The sequence below is a fragment of the Cherax quadricarinatus genome, chromosome 10 (assembly GCF_038502225.1).
Source record: "Cherax quadricarinatus isolate ZL_2023a chromosome 10, ASM3850222v1, whole genome shotgun sequence".
Classification (NCBI taxonomy): Eukaryota; Metazoa; Arthropoda; class Malacostraca; order Decapoda; family Parastacidae; genus Cherax; species Cherax quadricarinatus.
In genome coordinates, this window is record NC_091301.1 from 44,365,898 (window position 1) to 44,383,499 (window position 17,602).

The 17,602-nt window shown below is 38.5% G+C and overlaps 1 protein-coding gene across 1 annotated transcript in view; it reads left to right on the plus strand.

Moving 5' to 3' along the window:
- LOC128688052 (stress-activated protein kinase JNK-like) overlaps nt 1–17,602 on the plus strand; it is a 1,031,745-nt gene that overhangs the window by 983,844 nt on the left and 30,299 nt on the right. The window contains 1 exon segment of the mRNA XM_070083800.1: nt 13,999–14,123. Within this exon segment, the coding sequence (XP_069939901.1) occupies nt 13,999–14,123 (125 nt within the window).

The following is a 17,602-nucleotide window of genomic DNA, read 5'->3' on the forward strand; positions in this document are numbered from 1 at the left end:
GAAATACAGAGAGAGAGAGATACAGAGAGATACAGAGAGAGACAGCCACATTCAGTCAGCCAGTCAGCCAACCCGCCACCCACCCACCCACCCAGCCGGATACATATTACACATGTTCCAGAGTTGTTTCTCTTTACTTTGGGTATAGGTTATACTACATTCTGGCAGGATGACACTACCAGTGGTATTCTCCCATTCCTCTGTGTCGACAATACATAAAGATAGCAGTAACATATGATACTGTATGCGATGTAAAATTTATAATACAGTTCACTACCATGTATACATTATATACAGTACATAAATAATTAAAATATAACAATAGAAGTAAATTATTGTAAAAAGAATGAAATAATGATTGTACATTACATTACATTACTATGTAGGTAGTTCATATAGGAAAGGTTTGACATTATGCCCTACCCAGTATGTCGGCAATTTTCAAAGGTTTGACCTACATCCATTTTGACTTACGACTGGTTGGTCGGAACCAAGCTTGGTCATAAGTCGGATGGTACCTGTATATATATATATATATATATATATATATATATATATATATATATATATATATATATATATATATATATATATATATACACACACACACATACACACAGTGGACCCCCGCCATATGAAGCATTTGAATTCAAAAATTTTGCCTCGCCTCACGATAAAAAACTCACCCAACGTGATTCCTCCCAAACCTGTCCGTCCAGCCTGAGCGCCTCAGCTGCCCTGCTGTCATTGTTTACAAGCCAGGGTGGCCGGTTGCATGCATACATTTGATACATTTTGTATTATTTCATTGTTTATAGTGCTTGTAACTGCTAAATAAGGCACCATGGGCCCAAAGAAAGCTTCTAGTGCCAACCCTGTTGTAAAAAGGGTGCAAAATACGTACTATCGTACCACGGTCAGCTGTTGCTGCACCACGGTCAGCTGTTGCTGCACCACAGTCAGCTGTTGCTGCACCACGGTCAGCTGTTGCTGCACCACCATCAGCTGTTGCTGCACCACGGTCAGCTGCTGCTGCACCACAGTCAGCTGTTGCTGAACCACAGTCAGCTGTTGCTGAACCACAGTCAGCTGCTACTGCACCACAGTCAGCTGTTTCTGACCAACATGACTCGTCCTAAACCTGTCCGTCCAGCCTAAGCACCTCAGCTTCCCTGCCGTCATTGTTTACAAGCCAGGGTGGCCGGTTGCATGCATACATTCGATACATTTTGTATTATTCCATTGTTTTTAGTGCTTGTAACTGCTAAATAAGCCACCATGGGCCCAAAGAAAGCTTCTAGTGCCAACCCTGTGGTAAAAAGGGTGAGAAATACTATCGTACCACAGTCAGCTGCTGCTGCACCACTGTCAACTGTTACTGGGCCAGTCAGCTGTTGCTGCTCCACAGTCAGCTGTTGCTGCACCACAGTCAACTGCTGCTGAACCACAGTCAGCTGCTGCTGCACCAAAGTCAGCTGTTGCTGAACCACAGTCAGCTGCTGCTGTACCACAGTCAGCTGCTGCTGCACCAAAGTCAGCTGTTGCTGAACCACAGTCAGCTGCTGCTGAACCATGGTCAGCTGCTGCTGAACCATGGTCAGCTGCTGCTGCACCACAGTCAGCTGCTGCTGCACCAACATCAGCTGTACTACTCGAAGATGTGGAGAGTGTGTTGTTGGTGTGGCTTAACGGGAAACATTTACCGAGAAACTATTAACCCCAGATGGTTATCCACCCAGGATAACCCAAGAAAGCCAGTGCATCATCAATGACTGTCTAACTTATTTCCATTGGGGGTCCTTAATCTTGTTCTTCAGGATGCGACCCACACCATTCGACTAACACCCAGGTGAAAAGGAAAAAATGCCTGGAACTAGTGCTCATATTGGTGAATTTAAGGCCAGCAAAGGTTGGTTTGAGAGATTTAAGAATTGTAGTGGCATACACAGTGCGATAAGGCATGGCAAAGCTGAAAAATTCCAACCCCAACAAGTGTTCAATTGTGACGAAACAGGCCTGTTCTGGAAAAAAATGCCAAACAGGACCTACATTACTGAGAAGGAAAAGGAACTTCCAGGACACAAGCCTTTGAAAGACAGGCAAACTTTCTTGTTTTGTTGTAATGCTAGTGGGGATTGCACAGTGAAGCCTTTACTCATGTATCACTCTGAAAATCCCAGAGTGTTCAAGAAGAACAATGTCTCATCACTTATCAATACTCTTCAATAAAGGTAAGTGTCATTTTAAGATTTATTAATGTAGTTTTTGTGCATGTCTCATTGTTTTCTTTGTAGGGAAATGTATATTTCATGAAATTTTTTTTTTTAATCTTTTGGCTGTCTGGAACGGATGAATTGGATTTCCATTATTTCTTATGGGGAAAATTAATTCGGCTAACGATGAGCTCTCAGGAACGGATTAATATCGTTAGGCGAGGGTCCACTGTATATATACATATACAGTACATGTACTATATATATACCCAGTGGTCCCTCGATAATCGTAGGGCTCGAGAGTCGTAGATTTCAGAAATCATAGCGAAATTTTTGTATAAACATGGGCTTGCTAATCGTAGGTTGACTCGCGAATAGTAGGTTGTCTGGGACGCGTACGCACGGTGTGAGCCGGGGCGGCCTCCCTACCCAGCCAGTCTGGCATTGTTTACCAGTGAGCAAAGGTCCCCTCACGTGCTCCTACGAAATATTTCATAATATTCCACTCATTTTAGTGCTTGCAAGTACTAAATAAGCTACCATGGCTCCAAAGAAAGCTCCTAGTGCCAAGCCTTTGGTAAAGAAGGTGAGAAATATGATTGAATTTAAGAAAAACATCATTGAACGATATGAAAGTGGCTTAAGTGCGGCCGAACTGGCCAGGATGTATAAAAAACCCTACACAACCATATGTTCCATCGTGGCCAAGAAAAAGGAAATCAAGGACGCTGTTGTTGCAAAGGGGGTAAATATGCTGACAAAAATGAGATCACCAGTATTCGAAGAGGTTGAGAAGTTATTATTGGTGTGGATAAACAAGAAACAATTAGCAGGAGATAGTATTATGACGTCGATTATTTGTGAAAAGGCTAGGCAGTTGCACGACGTTCTGGTAAAGAAATTGCCTGCAAATAGTGGTGATGTGAGTGAATTTAAGGCCAGCAAAGGTTGGTTTGAGAGATTTAAGAACCGTAGTGGCATACACAGTGTGGTAAGGCATGGTGAGGCTGCCAGTTCGGACCACAAAGCAGCTGAAAAATATGTGCATGAATTCAAGGAGTACATAGAGGCTGAAGGATTGAAACCTGAACAAGTGTTCAATTGTGATGAAACAGGCCTCTTTTGGAAGAAAATGCCAAAGAGGACCTACATTACACAGGAGGAAAAGGCACTGCCATAACACAAGCCTATGAAAGACAGGCTGACAATCATGTTCTGTGCTAATGCTAGTGGGGATTTCAAAGTGAAGCCGTTACTAGTGTACCATTCTGAGAATCCCAGAGTGTTCAGGAAAAACAATGTTATGAAGAGTAAATTGTGTGTGTTTTGGAGATCTAATAATAAGGCATGGGTCACGAGGGAAATTTTTGTCGAGTGGTTCAATGAAGTGTTTGGCCCTAGTGTGAAGAATTACCTCCTGGAGAAGAAATTGGATCTCAAGTGCCTCCTAGTAATGGACAATGCACCTGCTCATCCTCCAAACTTGGAAGACCTAATTTTGGAGGAGTCTGGGTTCATCACAGTAAAGTTCTTGCCCCCGAATACCACTCCTCTCCTCCAGCCCATGGACCAGCAGGTCATTGATGAGTTAAAAAACTCTACACCAAAGCAATGTTTCAAAGGTGCTTGAATGTGACCTCAGACACTCACTTGACCCTAAGAGATTTTTGGAGAGAACACTTCAGCATCCTCCATTCCATAAGCCTTATAGGTATGGCTTGGGAGGGAGTGACTACCAGGACTTTGAACCCTGCTTGGAGAAAATTGTGGCCAGATTGTGTCGACAAGAGGGATTTTGAAGGGTTTGGGGCTGACCCTGATGAGCCTATGTCTGTTGTTAAATATATTGTGGCACTGGAGAGTTCCATGGGGTTGGATGTGAGTTTGGAGGATGTGGAAGAGTTGGTGGAAGACCACAATGAAGAGCTCACCACTGAGGAGCTGCAAGAGCTTCAGCAGGAAGAGCAACAGATTGCAGCTCAGCATCTTGCTACAGAGGAGGAGGAAGAGAAATGGAAGAAGTTACCTTCTTCAGAAATTAAGGAGATTTTTGCAGTGTGGGGTAAGATGGAAAGATTTATGGAGAAACATCACCCTGACAAGGCTGTTGCAAGCCATGTTGGCAACATGTACAGTGACAAAATCTTGGGCCATTTTAGGGAAGTGTTAAAGAGACGCCAGAAACAGAGCTCTCTGGACAGTTATTTTGTGAGACAGGACTCCAGTGACTCTCAAGCTGGTCCTAGTGGCATTAAGAAACAGAGAAAAGAAGTAACCCCAGAAAAGCAATTGGTACCTGAGGTGTTGATGGAAGGGGATTCCCCTTCCAAACTGTAAATAATTCAATCTCTCTCCTCCTCCAGTCTTCCATACACTAAGAAGAATTGCCAATAAAGGTAAGTGTTATGCTGTTAATGTTTCATTCATCATGTCTCATTGTATTGTTTATGTACTACATCTATATTTCATGTAAAATTTTTTTTGTTTTAATACTTCTGGGTGTCAGGAACAGATTAATTGTATTTACATTATTTCTTATGGGGAAAATTCATTCGAAAATCGTAGATTTCGATAATAGTAGCTCCTCCAGGAACGGATTAAATACGATAAACGAGGGATTACTGTATATATATATATATATATATATATATATATATATATATATATATATATATATATATATATATATATATATATATATATATACAGTGGACCCCCGCCTTACGAACGCATCGTGTTATGTTAAATCCGCCATACAAAGCATTTGAACACAAAACTTTTGCCTCGCCTCACAATAAAAAACTCACCTTACGTGATTCGTCCGGGACGCATCCCACGTGTGGCCTCAGTGCCAGTGTTTACAAGCCAGCCAGTGCGGTCGCATTTGCACATACATTCGGTGTATTTCACATTATCCCAGTGTTTTTAGTGCTTGTAACTGCAAAATAAGTCACCATGGACCCCAAGAAAGCTTCTAGTGCCATCCCTGTGGTAAAAAGGGCAAGAATTAGTATGGAATTGAAAAAAGACATTAAGGAAATGTATGCAGAGTGGGTTGAACTGCAAACCTTTATGGATGAAAATCACCCTGACACAGCTACTGCAAGCCATGTTGGCAACCTGTACAATGACAATGTTATGGCGCATTTTAGGAAAGTCTTAAAGGAACAGGAGGTACAGAGCTCTATGGACAGATTTGTTGTGCGATAGAGGTCCAGTGACTCTCAAGCTGGTCCTAGTGGTATTAAAAGAAGAAGGGAAGTAACCCAGTAAGAGGACTTGCTACCTCAAATCCTAATGGAAGGGGATTTCCCTTCTAAACAATAACTTCCACACTCTCTCCTCCTCCCATCCCATCAATCATCACCAGATCTTCAATAAAGGTAAGTGTCATGTATTCTATTCTTAGTAGAGTAGCAGTTGTGCATGTCTTCTTCAGTTTGTGTGTTTTAAAATTAATATTTCATGTGGTAAAAAAATTTTTTTTTCATGATTTGGAGTGTCAGGAACAGATTAATTTGGTTTCCATTATTTCTTAGGGGGAAAATTAATTCGGCTAATGATAATTTCGGCTTACGATGAGCTCTCAGGAACGGATTAATATTGTAAGGCGGGGGTCCACTGTATATATATATTATGCATTCTATTGGTCTCACAGGCCACAAAAGTTACTGGAAAAAATATTAGAAAAGGTAAGAAAAAAGTAACAAAAATACAAAAAATAATGCGAGTGGATGGCACTCGTCAGTGTTGCTGCCAGCCGGTCATTGGGGGTCAACTTCATGCCTCTATATCTCAGTAAGTACTGAACGGATTTTTTTTATGTCATTACCTGTAGGAAAATCGTTTCTTTAATTTTGTAAAAAAAGTTTTTTTTTTTTTTTTTTTTTTTAGAGAATCTTTTTGTGAAGGTAATAAAACAAAAAGTACGAAATTTGGTGGAAAATTGACGAAATTATGCTCTCGCGAATTTTGATGTGTCAGCGATATTTACGAATCGGCGATTTTGCTGACTTTGACTCCCATTTTAGGCCAATTACATTATTCCAATCAACCAAATTCTTAGCTATTTCACTAGTATTACTTCTATTCTATCGATTGAGCACAAGAAATCGCCAAGTCAACTGTTTCAACTACAAAATAAAGTGATCGGAAATTGTTAATTTGGCCAATTTAACACAAAGTTCAAAATATTCCAATTTCAAAATAGGGCCCAGAATAAACAATGTAGGCATTCCTGGCACTAAACTAACATTTCCTCTGTTCATTAGTCATGTTTTGAGGCTTTACAAATAAATTCCATTTTGATTTTTTATTCACATAATGAATTTTTATTCACACCAAAAAATAGAAGATTTACTGCTATGCAATACTGTAATAATTGTATAAATATCATCACCATATTTGTGAATGTATATTAGACCCACCAGCTGACGTGTATTAGACGTGTGAGGTCGTTTGTTTACTCTTGAATATCGGCAAAAATTTAACATTTCCGCTACTTTGAGCTCAGTTTCAAGCCATTTCCAGTGATAAAACCAATCAAAATCATCTCTATTTCTGTAATATGTCTTCCATTCTATCAAATGAGACCAAGAAATCGCAAATACAACTATAAAAAACATACGAAAAAACACTGCAAAGTTGCTGTTTTAATCAAAAAATCATGATTTCAGTTTTTTTCTCTCATTATACACAGTGTGCTGCAGGATCTGTTTTATGTGGTGCACACATACCACATAGATGTATTCTCTCATATCTAGGCCCAAATGTACCACTCACAGTTTATCAGAGTGAGCTGAGCTCATGGCGTAGATCTACGGTTTGGACACTCACCATAAAGCCGTAGATCTACGGGACGGACCCTGAAAGGGTTAATTATAGTTTTATTTTTTTTTTTTTTTTTTTTTTCAAAAATTCTTGGACCCTCAGAGCAATTCTCAGATTAGGGGTCTGAACCCTGAAAGGGTTAAGTGAGCAATATAGCAAGGCCTAAGAAAAATGCATATGCACTACACACATTACTTACCTTAAAATATTTTTGTCCTTTGCTTATAGTGGTGAATATTTTTCTTGTAGAAAGTCTGAATAAGTGAAGAATGTGTATAACTGAAGACCACTGTATTAGTGAAACACTGTAAAGGGGGGGGGGCTGCCTGTAACTCAATCAGCTACAAGCATATTTTTTTGCATTTCACGGAAAAGATTTTTTTGTGGAGACTACAAAATTAAATCTATATAACAGATTTTGTTTTGTATTTGGTTTGTTTTGCATTTCAAAGACCATATCTCTCTAATATATCACTAAGTTGGTTGATTGTAACATGAACAATAAAGACCAGAATGAGAAGATACTCAAGCAAGGGAAAGAAACTGAGCCACTTGCTCATAAGGATGACTGTATCTCATCCTTATGGGCATCCTATTCACCCATTTACACCACTTTAACCATGGAGGTCTCCTTTTTGGCCATCATGCCTTGCCCAGGGTAATATACATGTATTTGGGTGCCATTGTTGTATACAAATTGTGACTCATCATCTCATCCCTTGTATGCTCAACCATTGTTTTGTTTGAGTAGGGATCCGTCAGGTTTTCATCCACGTTTGAGAAGCCTGGTGGGTGAGCCCTCTTCTTCTAGTATCCATGCAGCTATCTGTCACATGGAATGTTCATTTTAGTGCCCTCCTCCATAGCTTGAGTAAGGCCAGTCAACGTATTCTGTCCAACCTGATAATTATGTTAGCTTCAAGGATTCTGGTGATTAAGTGGGGTCTCGCACTCCACAAACAATTTTCAGGAAATGTTCCATGGAGTTCTCGGCCAGGGTTTTGTTCTTCCTACGATGTCCTAGCCTAGTATAACTGATTCTCGAAAAATACAGTCCTGTCCATGCCTGATCAACACTTAGCATTGTAGCAAGTTGCCCATCTTGGTCAAATTGATCTCTGGGTGGGTCATTCATGTGTACTGGTGGCTGGAGCCTCTGTGATTATGCTCATGTGCCTTCTTGTTGCTGCTTGTTCTGGTACCAGTGTGTATTTCCAATGGTAGGGTCTTCTGTCCTTGCAGGATGTCAATCCTCTGGCATACTGCATCTCAGGTCTAGTTTTTCTCATGACCAGTTACGGAGATTCTCTTCTGTGCAGTTTCTGGCACAGTGTTTCAGTGCTCGATTACACGACCTCTCATACTTCTCAGGTTCCTGTATCAGGGTCATTATGGTTTCTGCTTTCTCTTGACATCTGCCTCCTCTATTTTATGATAAGGGTGGTAAAGTTCCAACTGGTTTCTAGCAGAAGGATTGTATTTTAAACGTTGAAAGTTATTTCTGTGGTATAGACTACAGGGGTCCTTCCAGTTTCTACTTCACGAGCTGTGATATTCTTGCTCATAACTGAACCTGGCACATGTGCACATTAACAACAACAGAGTAAAGACCTATGAGTTAACAAGAATTAACAGCACCGGCATCGTAGCAGCTCTTATTCTTCAAGAAACCATTGCTCATCAAAGTTTGTGATGGCCTAATTGAAGGTAAAACTACATGAACCCACGTAGACCACAAAATGACCCAAGAATACTAAGAATGTAACCCAAATCTTGACAAAATAGAAGATCAAAGGAAGACAGCCCTGCTAACCCAAACACTGCCTCCACTGCCAGACAGTCACTTAACCCAAGCTCAGGGAAATTAAGTCTTCTCCGCCATAGCTACACAGTATCTACTTTAGTGATACTATGAAAGGATATCGCAGAAGAAACAACATCAGTAAGAAAAGAATAACACCAAGGACCCTAGAACTCAACTTGTCTACCCAGCAGGAAGCCGGTGTATCATTAACCCCCCTCACCACTACAACCCAGAGAACAACAACAACAAACATGGCTGACTTCCCCTCCAACTCCACTCCCTTCAAAGGATTCACCCATGATAACTCAGGTATGATTATTCCTGACAGTATCAGGGACTACATCATTGCTTTAGAAAACGAAATCAAAGATATTAAAGCAACCCTTGTCCGACGAGAATCCAAGATAACCAACCTCAAGAACAAGACCCAAAGCCATGAAGAGAAGATTACATCAGGAAGTGCTGACACAGAAAATACTCTGAAATCAGCTATAGCCAGTCACACTGAGCAAATAACAACCCTAAATATGAAGGTTGAAGAATCAGTCAAGGACTGGAATCAGAACATGCACACTCGACTGAATGAATACCTTGATTTCCAAGATGACAAAACCGAACAAGATAAGTTGTCTGACGTAGTTATAATAAACAGTCCACACATTCCTAGTGAAATAACCCAAGAACAGTGCAAAGAAACTGCTATCAGGATAATACAGGACCACGTAAAAGTTATCTTGCAAAACAATGAAATCAAAGAAACACTTTTGCTAGGAAAACAAGGTAGTAAACACAGTACAGTGGAACCTCAAAAATCGAACTGCTCCCAACACAACCAATTATGTAAATGTATTTTTGTAAGTGCTTTTATAAGTGTATTTTTGAGGGTCTGAAATGGACTAATCTAATTTACATTATTCCTGATGGGAATAAATTCATTCGGTAAAGGCACTCGAACAGCCTTCTGGACCGAATAAAGTTCGATATTTGAGGTTCCACTGTATTATGATCAGACTTCATTCATATGATAAAAGAAAGGACTTAAATCAGCAATTACAATGAAAAATGGAGTGTTCATCAACGAGTGTCTAACGAAAAAACGTCAAAACCTTCTGTTCAGGTTGAGAAAACTTAAACAGGAAAACAAAATACATCAGTGTTTCACTCGAGATGGGAAAATACTAGTTAGAAAAACTTCAACAGGACAACAATACACCATCTCAAATGAACTTGATTTCTCTACCTTCCTTAGAAAAGCTGACATTTCTGTAACAGATTAGATAAGTGTCCTTAACACATATATACGTGTGGTGTATATAGTGTACGTTACTATTACATTATTGTGCATTATTATTTTTTTTTCTTTTACTAGCTAATACCAGCTACCTCAAATACTTTTTTACTTTTTAATTGCTATTAATTGCTCATAATTTTGTCTTGCAAGTCAAATCTTACTCCAAATTAATGTTATTCATGGTTGCTACCTGTCCATTTAATTCTGTTTACCACTACTTTTTTTTTAGTCCCTTTTATATTGTGTGTGCAATTAGTGTATATCCCAATTACATTATTGTGTGAGTCCCAAAACTATCTTTTGCTAGCTAGTACCAACTACCTCATATTTCTCTACTTTTTATAGTGCAATTAATTGCTCAACTTATTGTACATTACAAATCAGATCTTACTCCCAAATCAATATTATATCATAGTGACTATCTGTCCATTGAACTTTGTTTACCATTACTTAATTTAGTCCCCTACATATTTTCTCCTTTATTTTAGCTTTATATAACTACCTTAGTTCATATATTCACAATTGTTAAAATAATCAAGGTGCTATTCTCAGGTGCTAAAGTGTAATAAGTTCACTATTTTGCCATTATATTATATCATAGTGAATATCTGTCCATTGAACTTTGTTTACCATTACTTAATTTAGTCTCTTATATATTTTCTCCTTTATTTTAGCTTTATATAACTACCTTAGTTCTTATATTCACAATTGTTAAAATAATCAAAGTGCTATTCTCAGGGGCTAAAGTGTAATCAAACTAACAAAATCAGATGAACCCCTACTCACTCCAACCGAAACAGCAAACAGACTTAATGTTTTCTTCTCCACCATAGGAAAAAATCTAGCAAACAAAATACCAAGCACAAAGGCCCGTCCATCAGACTACCTCATAGGAACCTACCCAAATACGCTATTCCTAGCTCCAACCAACCCCACCAAAGTTATGCTCGTCATAAACACCCTTAAAAACAAGGCAGGAGACATAAACAACTTGCCTGCTTTTATGTACAAAAAAGCTTCTCAAGTATTGTCACCAATTATTGCAACGCTCTTTAACAAATCCATTGAATCGTCTACCTTCCCAACAATCCTCAAAATAGCGAGGGTCACTCCGATCCATAAAGGAGGTGACCAAGCAGACTTGAATAACTATAGACCAATATCTAACTTACCACTGCTCTCTAAAATCTTTGAAAAATTAATTCATAGACGGATCTATTCCTACCTCGTTTCACACAACATATTAAACCCTTGTCAGTTTGGATTCAGGAATAATAAAAGCACAAATGATGCTATCATACACATGCTAGAACTAATATATACTGCACTTGAAAAGAAAGAAGTCCCGCTGGGCATTTTCATTGATTACGTAAAGCTTTCGATACAGTCGACCATGAACTACTGTACTCCAAATTAATGCACTATGGTATCAGAAGCCACTCCCTCAACTACCTAAAGTCATACCTTAGTAACAGAACTCAATATGTGTATGCAAATGATGCAAACTCTTCCACCCACCCAATCACAGTAGGAGTCCCACAAGGAAGCATCCTTGGACCACTCCTCTTTCTCATCTACATCAGTGATCTACTGAATGCATCACAGCTACTCAAACCCATATTATTTGCAGATGACACTACATATGTCTTTTCCCACCCAAACACAGTCATACTAGCAAACACAGTCAATGCTGAATTACAGAAAATATCTGCCTGGATGATGACTAACAAACTTACCCTGAACACTGATAAAACCTATTTCATTCAGTTTGGAAACAAAGCTGCAAATGATCCAATTAACATAATGCTAAATGGATCATCAGTCACAAGACTCACAGAGGTAAAATTCCTAGGTATCCACCTTGACAGTAGCCATAAGTTCCAGACACACATACAACAAATCACCAAGAAAATCTCTAAGACTGGAAGCATACTATCAAAGATAAGGTACTACGTTCCACAATCAGCTCTCCTGGCACTGTACCATTCACTCATATACCCTTATCTTACATATGGAATTTGTGCATGGGGATCAACAACATCCAGTCACCTAAAACCCCTAATAACCCAGCAAAAGGCAGCAGTAAGAATGATAACAAATTCCCACTCCCACCAGCATACTCCACCAATTTTCAAAAGTCTGAATCTGCTCACCTTAATTAAGAACATCCATACTTATTCATGTGCCTATTACATACACAGAACAATACATGCAAATATAAACCTCCCACTCAAACTTCTCCTCACCAACCTAAACAGGACATATGACCACAACACAAGACACAGATCTCTTTTTGATATACCTCGTGTCCATATCACACTGTGTAAAAACTCTATGCACATAAAGGGCCCCAAAATATGGAATTCATTACCAGAAGATATTAAAGTAACCCAGTCTGAAAATCAATTTAAGACTCTTCTCAAAAGCCACTTAATCAACCTAGACTAAATGCTAAATACTCAGTACACATTTACTCACCTATGTACTCCCACATCATAACTGAAACAATCACTTTGAACCTTTTATCCATTGTTGACAGGAATATAATTGAATCATTGTTTTCACAAAAAGCATTTTCAAATATAAATATATCTTTGTATTATACAAATTTTGATTCATTTTTAATTAATATTCTACTGTACAACTATAAAATAATTACTGTCCTACTGTACAACTATGATATAATCCTTAGTGTTAAGTAGTCTGTAAGCCAATAATGTTAAGTTGGCCCATAATGACTAGGCATAATAGAGGCTCTCTTTGCATTGCAACCCACTATTGTAAATACAAAATCTCAATGTACTGTTTGCAAAGACAAAATAAATAAATAAATCAATAAAGGTAAATCAGGCACCCAGACCATACTGGGGCTAGAAGAGAGAGAGTTGTTAGGTAGGGAATAGATATATGTAATGTACTGTATTAATTCATGACAAAGGTAGGATTCCAACCCATGGCAAACCAGTCGTGAAATTAACAGGCCCGTGTCCTAGCCACTAGACCATGCAGGCTTAGCAGATTCATCGTATTAGGGATATTCTGATACACAATAGAGGTTTTGTTAAGTGAAAGGACTCAAGTAGTGGAACTAAAGTGACACTTTATTGTGGCAACATTTCGCTGTCCAGGAGCTTGGTCAAGCAAAGCTCCTGGAGAGCAAAACGTTGCCACAATAAAGTGTCACATTAATTGCACTTATGTTCTTTTACTTAACATGTTTTCAGTAATTTTTCCAATGTTATTACAATAGAGGTTAGCGGGGGCATCACTGTGACTGCAAGTGCAAGTTTTTCATGGATGAATCTTATTGATAAGACCTTTTCAAGGCCACTTATTCTTACTCCTATGCAATTCCTCCTAGCCATTAGCTTTCATAATTAACAGGAAGGAAAAATTGTTGTAAGATACCAGCTGTTTTCTGTGTACTGTATAAGTTTTGCAGATGGCAGAAGCTGTCATCCTTGAAATACTTTCCTCTTCTCTTGACACTTAGGCTTCTAATTACTGAAATAGACTCACTAACGTTTCTAAATACTGAAATATGTACTTAGATTGTGTCTAGGATGGTGTTTTGCATACATCTCTTTTCTTCTACATTATGTAACATTACTTCAATTGAGTAAAAAATTGAAGGGAGGATCTAGATATTTTTAAAGTTATTTTGTGAAAGATTAGGATGTATCCAGTCTATATTTTTCATGACCATTTATTAAAATATTCAAGAAATATATGTATATTACTGAATTTAAATGTCATAAATCTTTTATAATAAAATAATTGTTTTTTCAGACAGGTTGCATTAATTTGTGAACATTTTCTGTAATTGCAATGTATGTTTTAACTTCTTGTAACTGTTTCAGCGAGTCAAGCCCGAGACCTGCTATCAAGGATGTTAGTAATTGACCCAGAACGGAGGATAAGTGTAGATGAAGCACTGATGCATCCCTATATTAATGTTTGGTATGATGAAGCTGAAGTTAATGCTGTAAGTATTATAACATTGTTGTACTTACTCTCTCTCTCTTCCATAATGGGGAATATAAAGCTTTAAATCAGTATAATGATTGGACTTCACTAATCTGCCAGTCAGTAATCCGGTTCCATCAGTAATCCGGCACTAGTTTCAGCTAGCATAATTTCAAATTTCCAGGGTTGCCTCACCAACCAGTCACTAGTGTTTAGAGGCATTACTTGCTGTGTAAATCATTCCAATTTCTTTTTCTCCATTTATTGTTATAACCTGCTCACTTTTAGCCCTAGCCATGGTTCCAATGAATAAAAGAAATGTTTCTCGTTGTGTAAAGCACATACACCGTACATTATCTATGAAAGATAAGGTGGCTTTGAAGCCATGAGCTCAGCTCACTCAGATAAATTGTGACTGGTAAATTTGGGCCTACATATGAGAGAATAGGTCTGTGTGGTAAGTGTGCATTATATAAAAAATCCTGCAGCATGCAGTGCATAATGAGAAAAAATGGAGACTGTGCTTTTGACGTAAAACAGCGAATTTGTGATGTATTTTCAAATGGTTTGTATGGTTATATTCTCGTTTTTTTTGGTCTCATTTGATAGAATTGAAGATATATTACAGAAATAGATATAATTTTGATTTGTTTCATGCCAGAAATTACCTTAAAATTGAGCTCAACATAGTAGAAATGTTCGATTTTTACTGATGTTGAAGAGAAAACAAAAGATGTCAATGTCCAATACGTGTTCAACTGCCGGTCTGATATGTAGCCACAAGTGTGTTGACATTATTTATACAGCTATTACAATAATGCAGTAGTCTGCATAACAGTAAATCTTCTATTTTTTGTATGAATAAAAATTCAAAATGGAAAGGAAGCGTAATATAAGAGGGGCCTGGAGACGTGACTAATAAACAGAGAAAAATTTTATTTTAGTGCCAAAAATGTCTGCATTGTTTATTCTGGACCCTGTTTTGAAATTGGCATCTCTTGAAATTTGCCAAATTACCGATTCCTGACCACTTTATTGGGTTGTTGAAATAGGTAAATGGGTGGTTTCTTGTACTCATTCCGCAGAATATACTTGCAAAATAGCTATGAGTTTGGTAGACTGGAGCAAAGAAATGGGGTAAAAAGTAGGGCCTAAAGTGGGTGAAATCACTGATGTGTAAATATTGCCATTGTGTCAAGTGTACATTGGAACCCCAGTTAACGACATTAATCCGTTCCAGAGAGCTTGTCTTTAACCAATTCTGTCGTTATCCGAATTTGCTTTCCCCATAAGAAATCATGGAAATCCAATTAATCCATTCCAGACACCCAAAAGTATTAAACAAAATAATTTTTTTACATGAAATATACATTTCCCTACACAGAAAACAATGAGACATGCAGAATAAACAATACTAAAATGACACTTACCTTTATTGAAGACTTATTGATGAGTGATGAAACAGGAGGGGAGAGGATGGAGGTGTATTAGTGTTTGGAAGGGGAATCCCCTTCCATAAGGACTTTAGGTACCAAGTCCTTTTCTGGGGTTACCTCCCTTCTTTGTTTTTTAATGCCACTAGTACCAGCTTGAGAGTCACTGGACCCCTGTCGCACCAAAAATCTTTCCAGAGAGCTCTGTTTCTGGTGTGTCTTTAAGATTTCCCTAAAATGGGACACAGCATTGTCATTGTAGGTGTTGCCAGCACGGCTTGCAGCAGCTGTGTCAGGGGTGATGTTCATCCATAAATGCTTGCACCTTTGTCCACATTGTACAAATGTCCTTAACCCTTTGAGGGTTTTCGTCGTACTAGTACGTCTTACGCGTAGGGGTTTTTGACGTACTAGTACTCATAAATTCTAGCGGCCTCAAATCTAGTGGGAGAAAGCTGGTAGGCCTTTATATGAAAGAATGGGTCTATGTGGTCAGTGTGCACAGTCTAAAAAAAATCCTGCAGCACACAGTGCATAATGAGAAAAAAAAAACTTTGACCATTTTTTTTTAATAAATCAGCGACTTTGCAGTGTATTTTCGTATGGTATTTATTGTTGTATTCTAGTTTTCTTGGTCTCATTTTATAGAATGGAAGACATATTACTGAAATTGAGATGATTTTGACTGGTTTTACAATGAAAGGTGCCTTGAAATTGAGCTCAAAGTAGCAGAAATGTTCGATTTTTACCAAATTTCAAAAGTAAACAAATCGTGCCAAGCGTGCAATACACGTCAACTGGTGAGTCTAATATTCTTTCACAAGTGCACCAATAATATTTATACCATTTTTTACACTAATGCAGTAGTCTGCATAACAGTAAATCTTATATTTTTTGTGAGAATAAAAATTCAAAGTGGAAAGCAAAAGAATATAAGAGGGGCCTTGAGACGTGACTAATGACTAGAGGAAATGTCATTTTAGTGCCAGGAATGTCTTTCTTGTTTATTCTGGACCCTATTCCGAAATTGGCATCTTTTGAAATTTGTGTGAAATTGGCAAAATTGCTAAATTCTGACCACTGTACTGGATAGTTGAATTTATAAATGGATGGTTTCTTGCACCCATTCGATAGAAAAAATGGAGTTCTAGTGAATTATTCATGTTTTTTGTCGACTAGTACAGTGAAATTGGCCGAAAATGGGGCTCAAAGTGGGCAAAATCGCCGATGCGTAAACATCGCCGAGACCGCTAACTTTGCGAGAGCATAATTCCGTAAGTTTTCTATCAAATTTCAAACTTTTGGTGTCGTTATGATCGGGAAAAGATTCTCTATCTTTTCATAAGAGAAAATAATTTTTTTTTTTTTTAAATTTGGCCGACCCTGAGAACGAGTTTCGGAGAGGGCCTGTCGACCCTCAAAGGGTTAATCATTGATGAAGGCAACTTCCTCCATCTCTCTTCCCCCTCCTCTGAAGGAAATTCCTGAGCTGTGGTCTGTTGCTGTTGCACCTCAAGCTCTTGCAGATCTGTAGTGGTTAGCTCTTCGTCATCCTCCACCAACTCTTCCACATCCTCACCACTAACCTCCAACTCCATGGACTTCCCCAATGCCACAATAGATTCCACAACTGGCATAGGCTCCTCAGGATTACCCCCAAACCCTTCAAAATCTCTCTATTGTACACATTCTGGCCACAATTTTCTCCAAGCAGAGTTCAAAGTCCTGCAAGTCACTCCCTCCCAAGCCTTATCTATAAGGTTTATGCAAGTGAGGATACTGAAGTGATCTTTCCAGAACTCTCTTAGGGTCACATCAGTGTCTGAGGTCACTTCAAAGCATTTTTGAAACATTACTTAGGTGTGCAGTTTTTTGAAATTTGAGATGACCTGCTGGTCCATGGGCTGGAGGAGAGGAGTGGTGTTAGGAGGCAAAAACTTGACTTTTATGAAACTAACTCCCCCACAATTTGCTCTTCCAAGTCTAGAGGATGAGCAGGAGCATTGTCCATTAACAGGAGGCACTGAAGTGGCAAATTATTTTTCAGGAGGTATTTTTTCACACT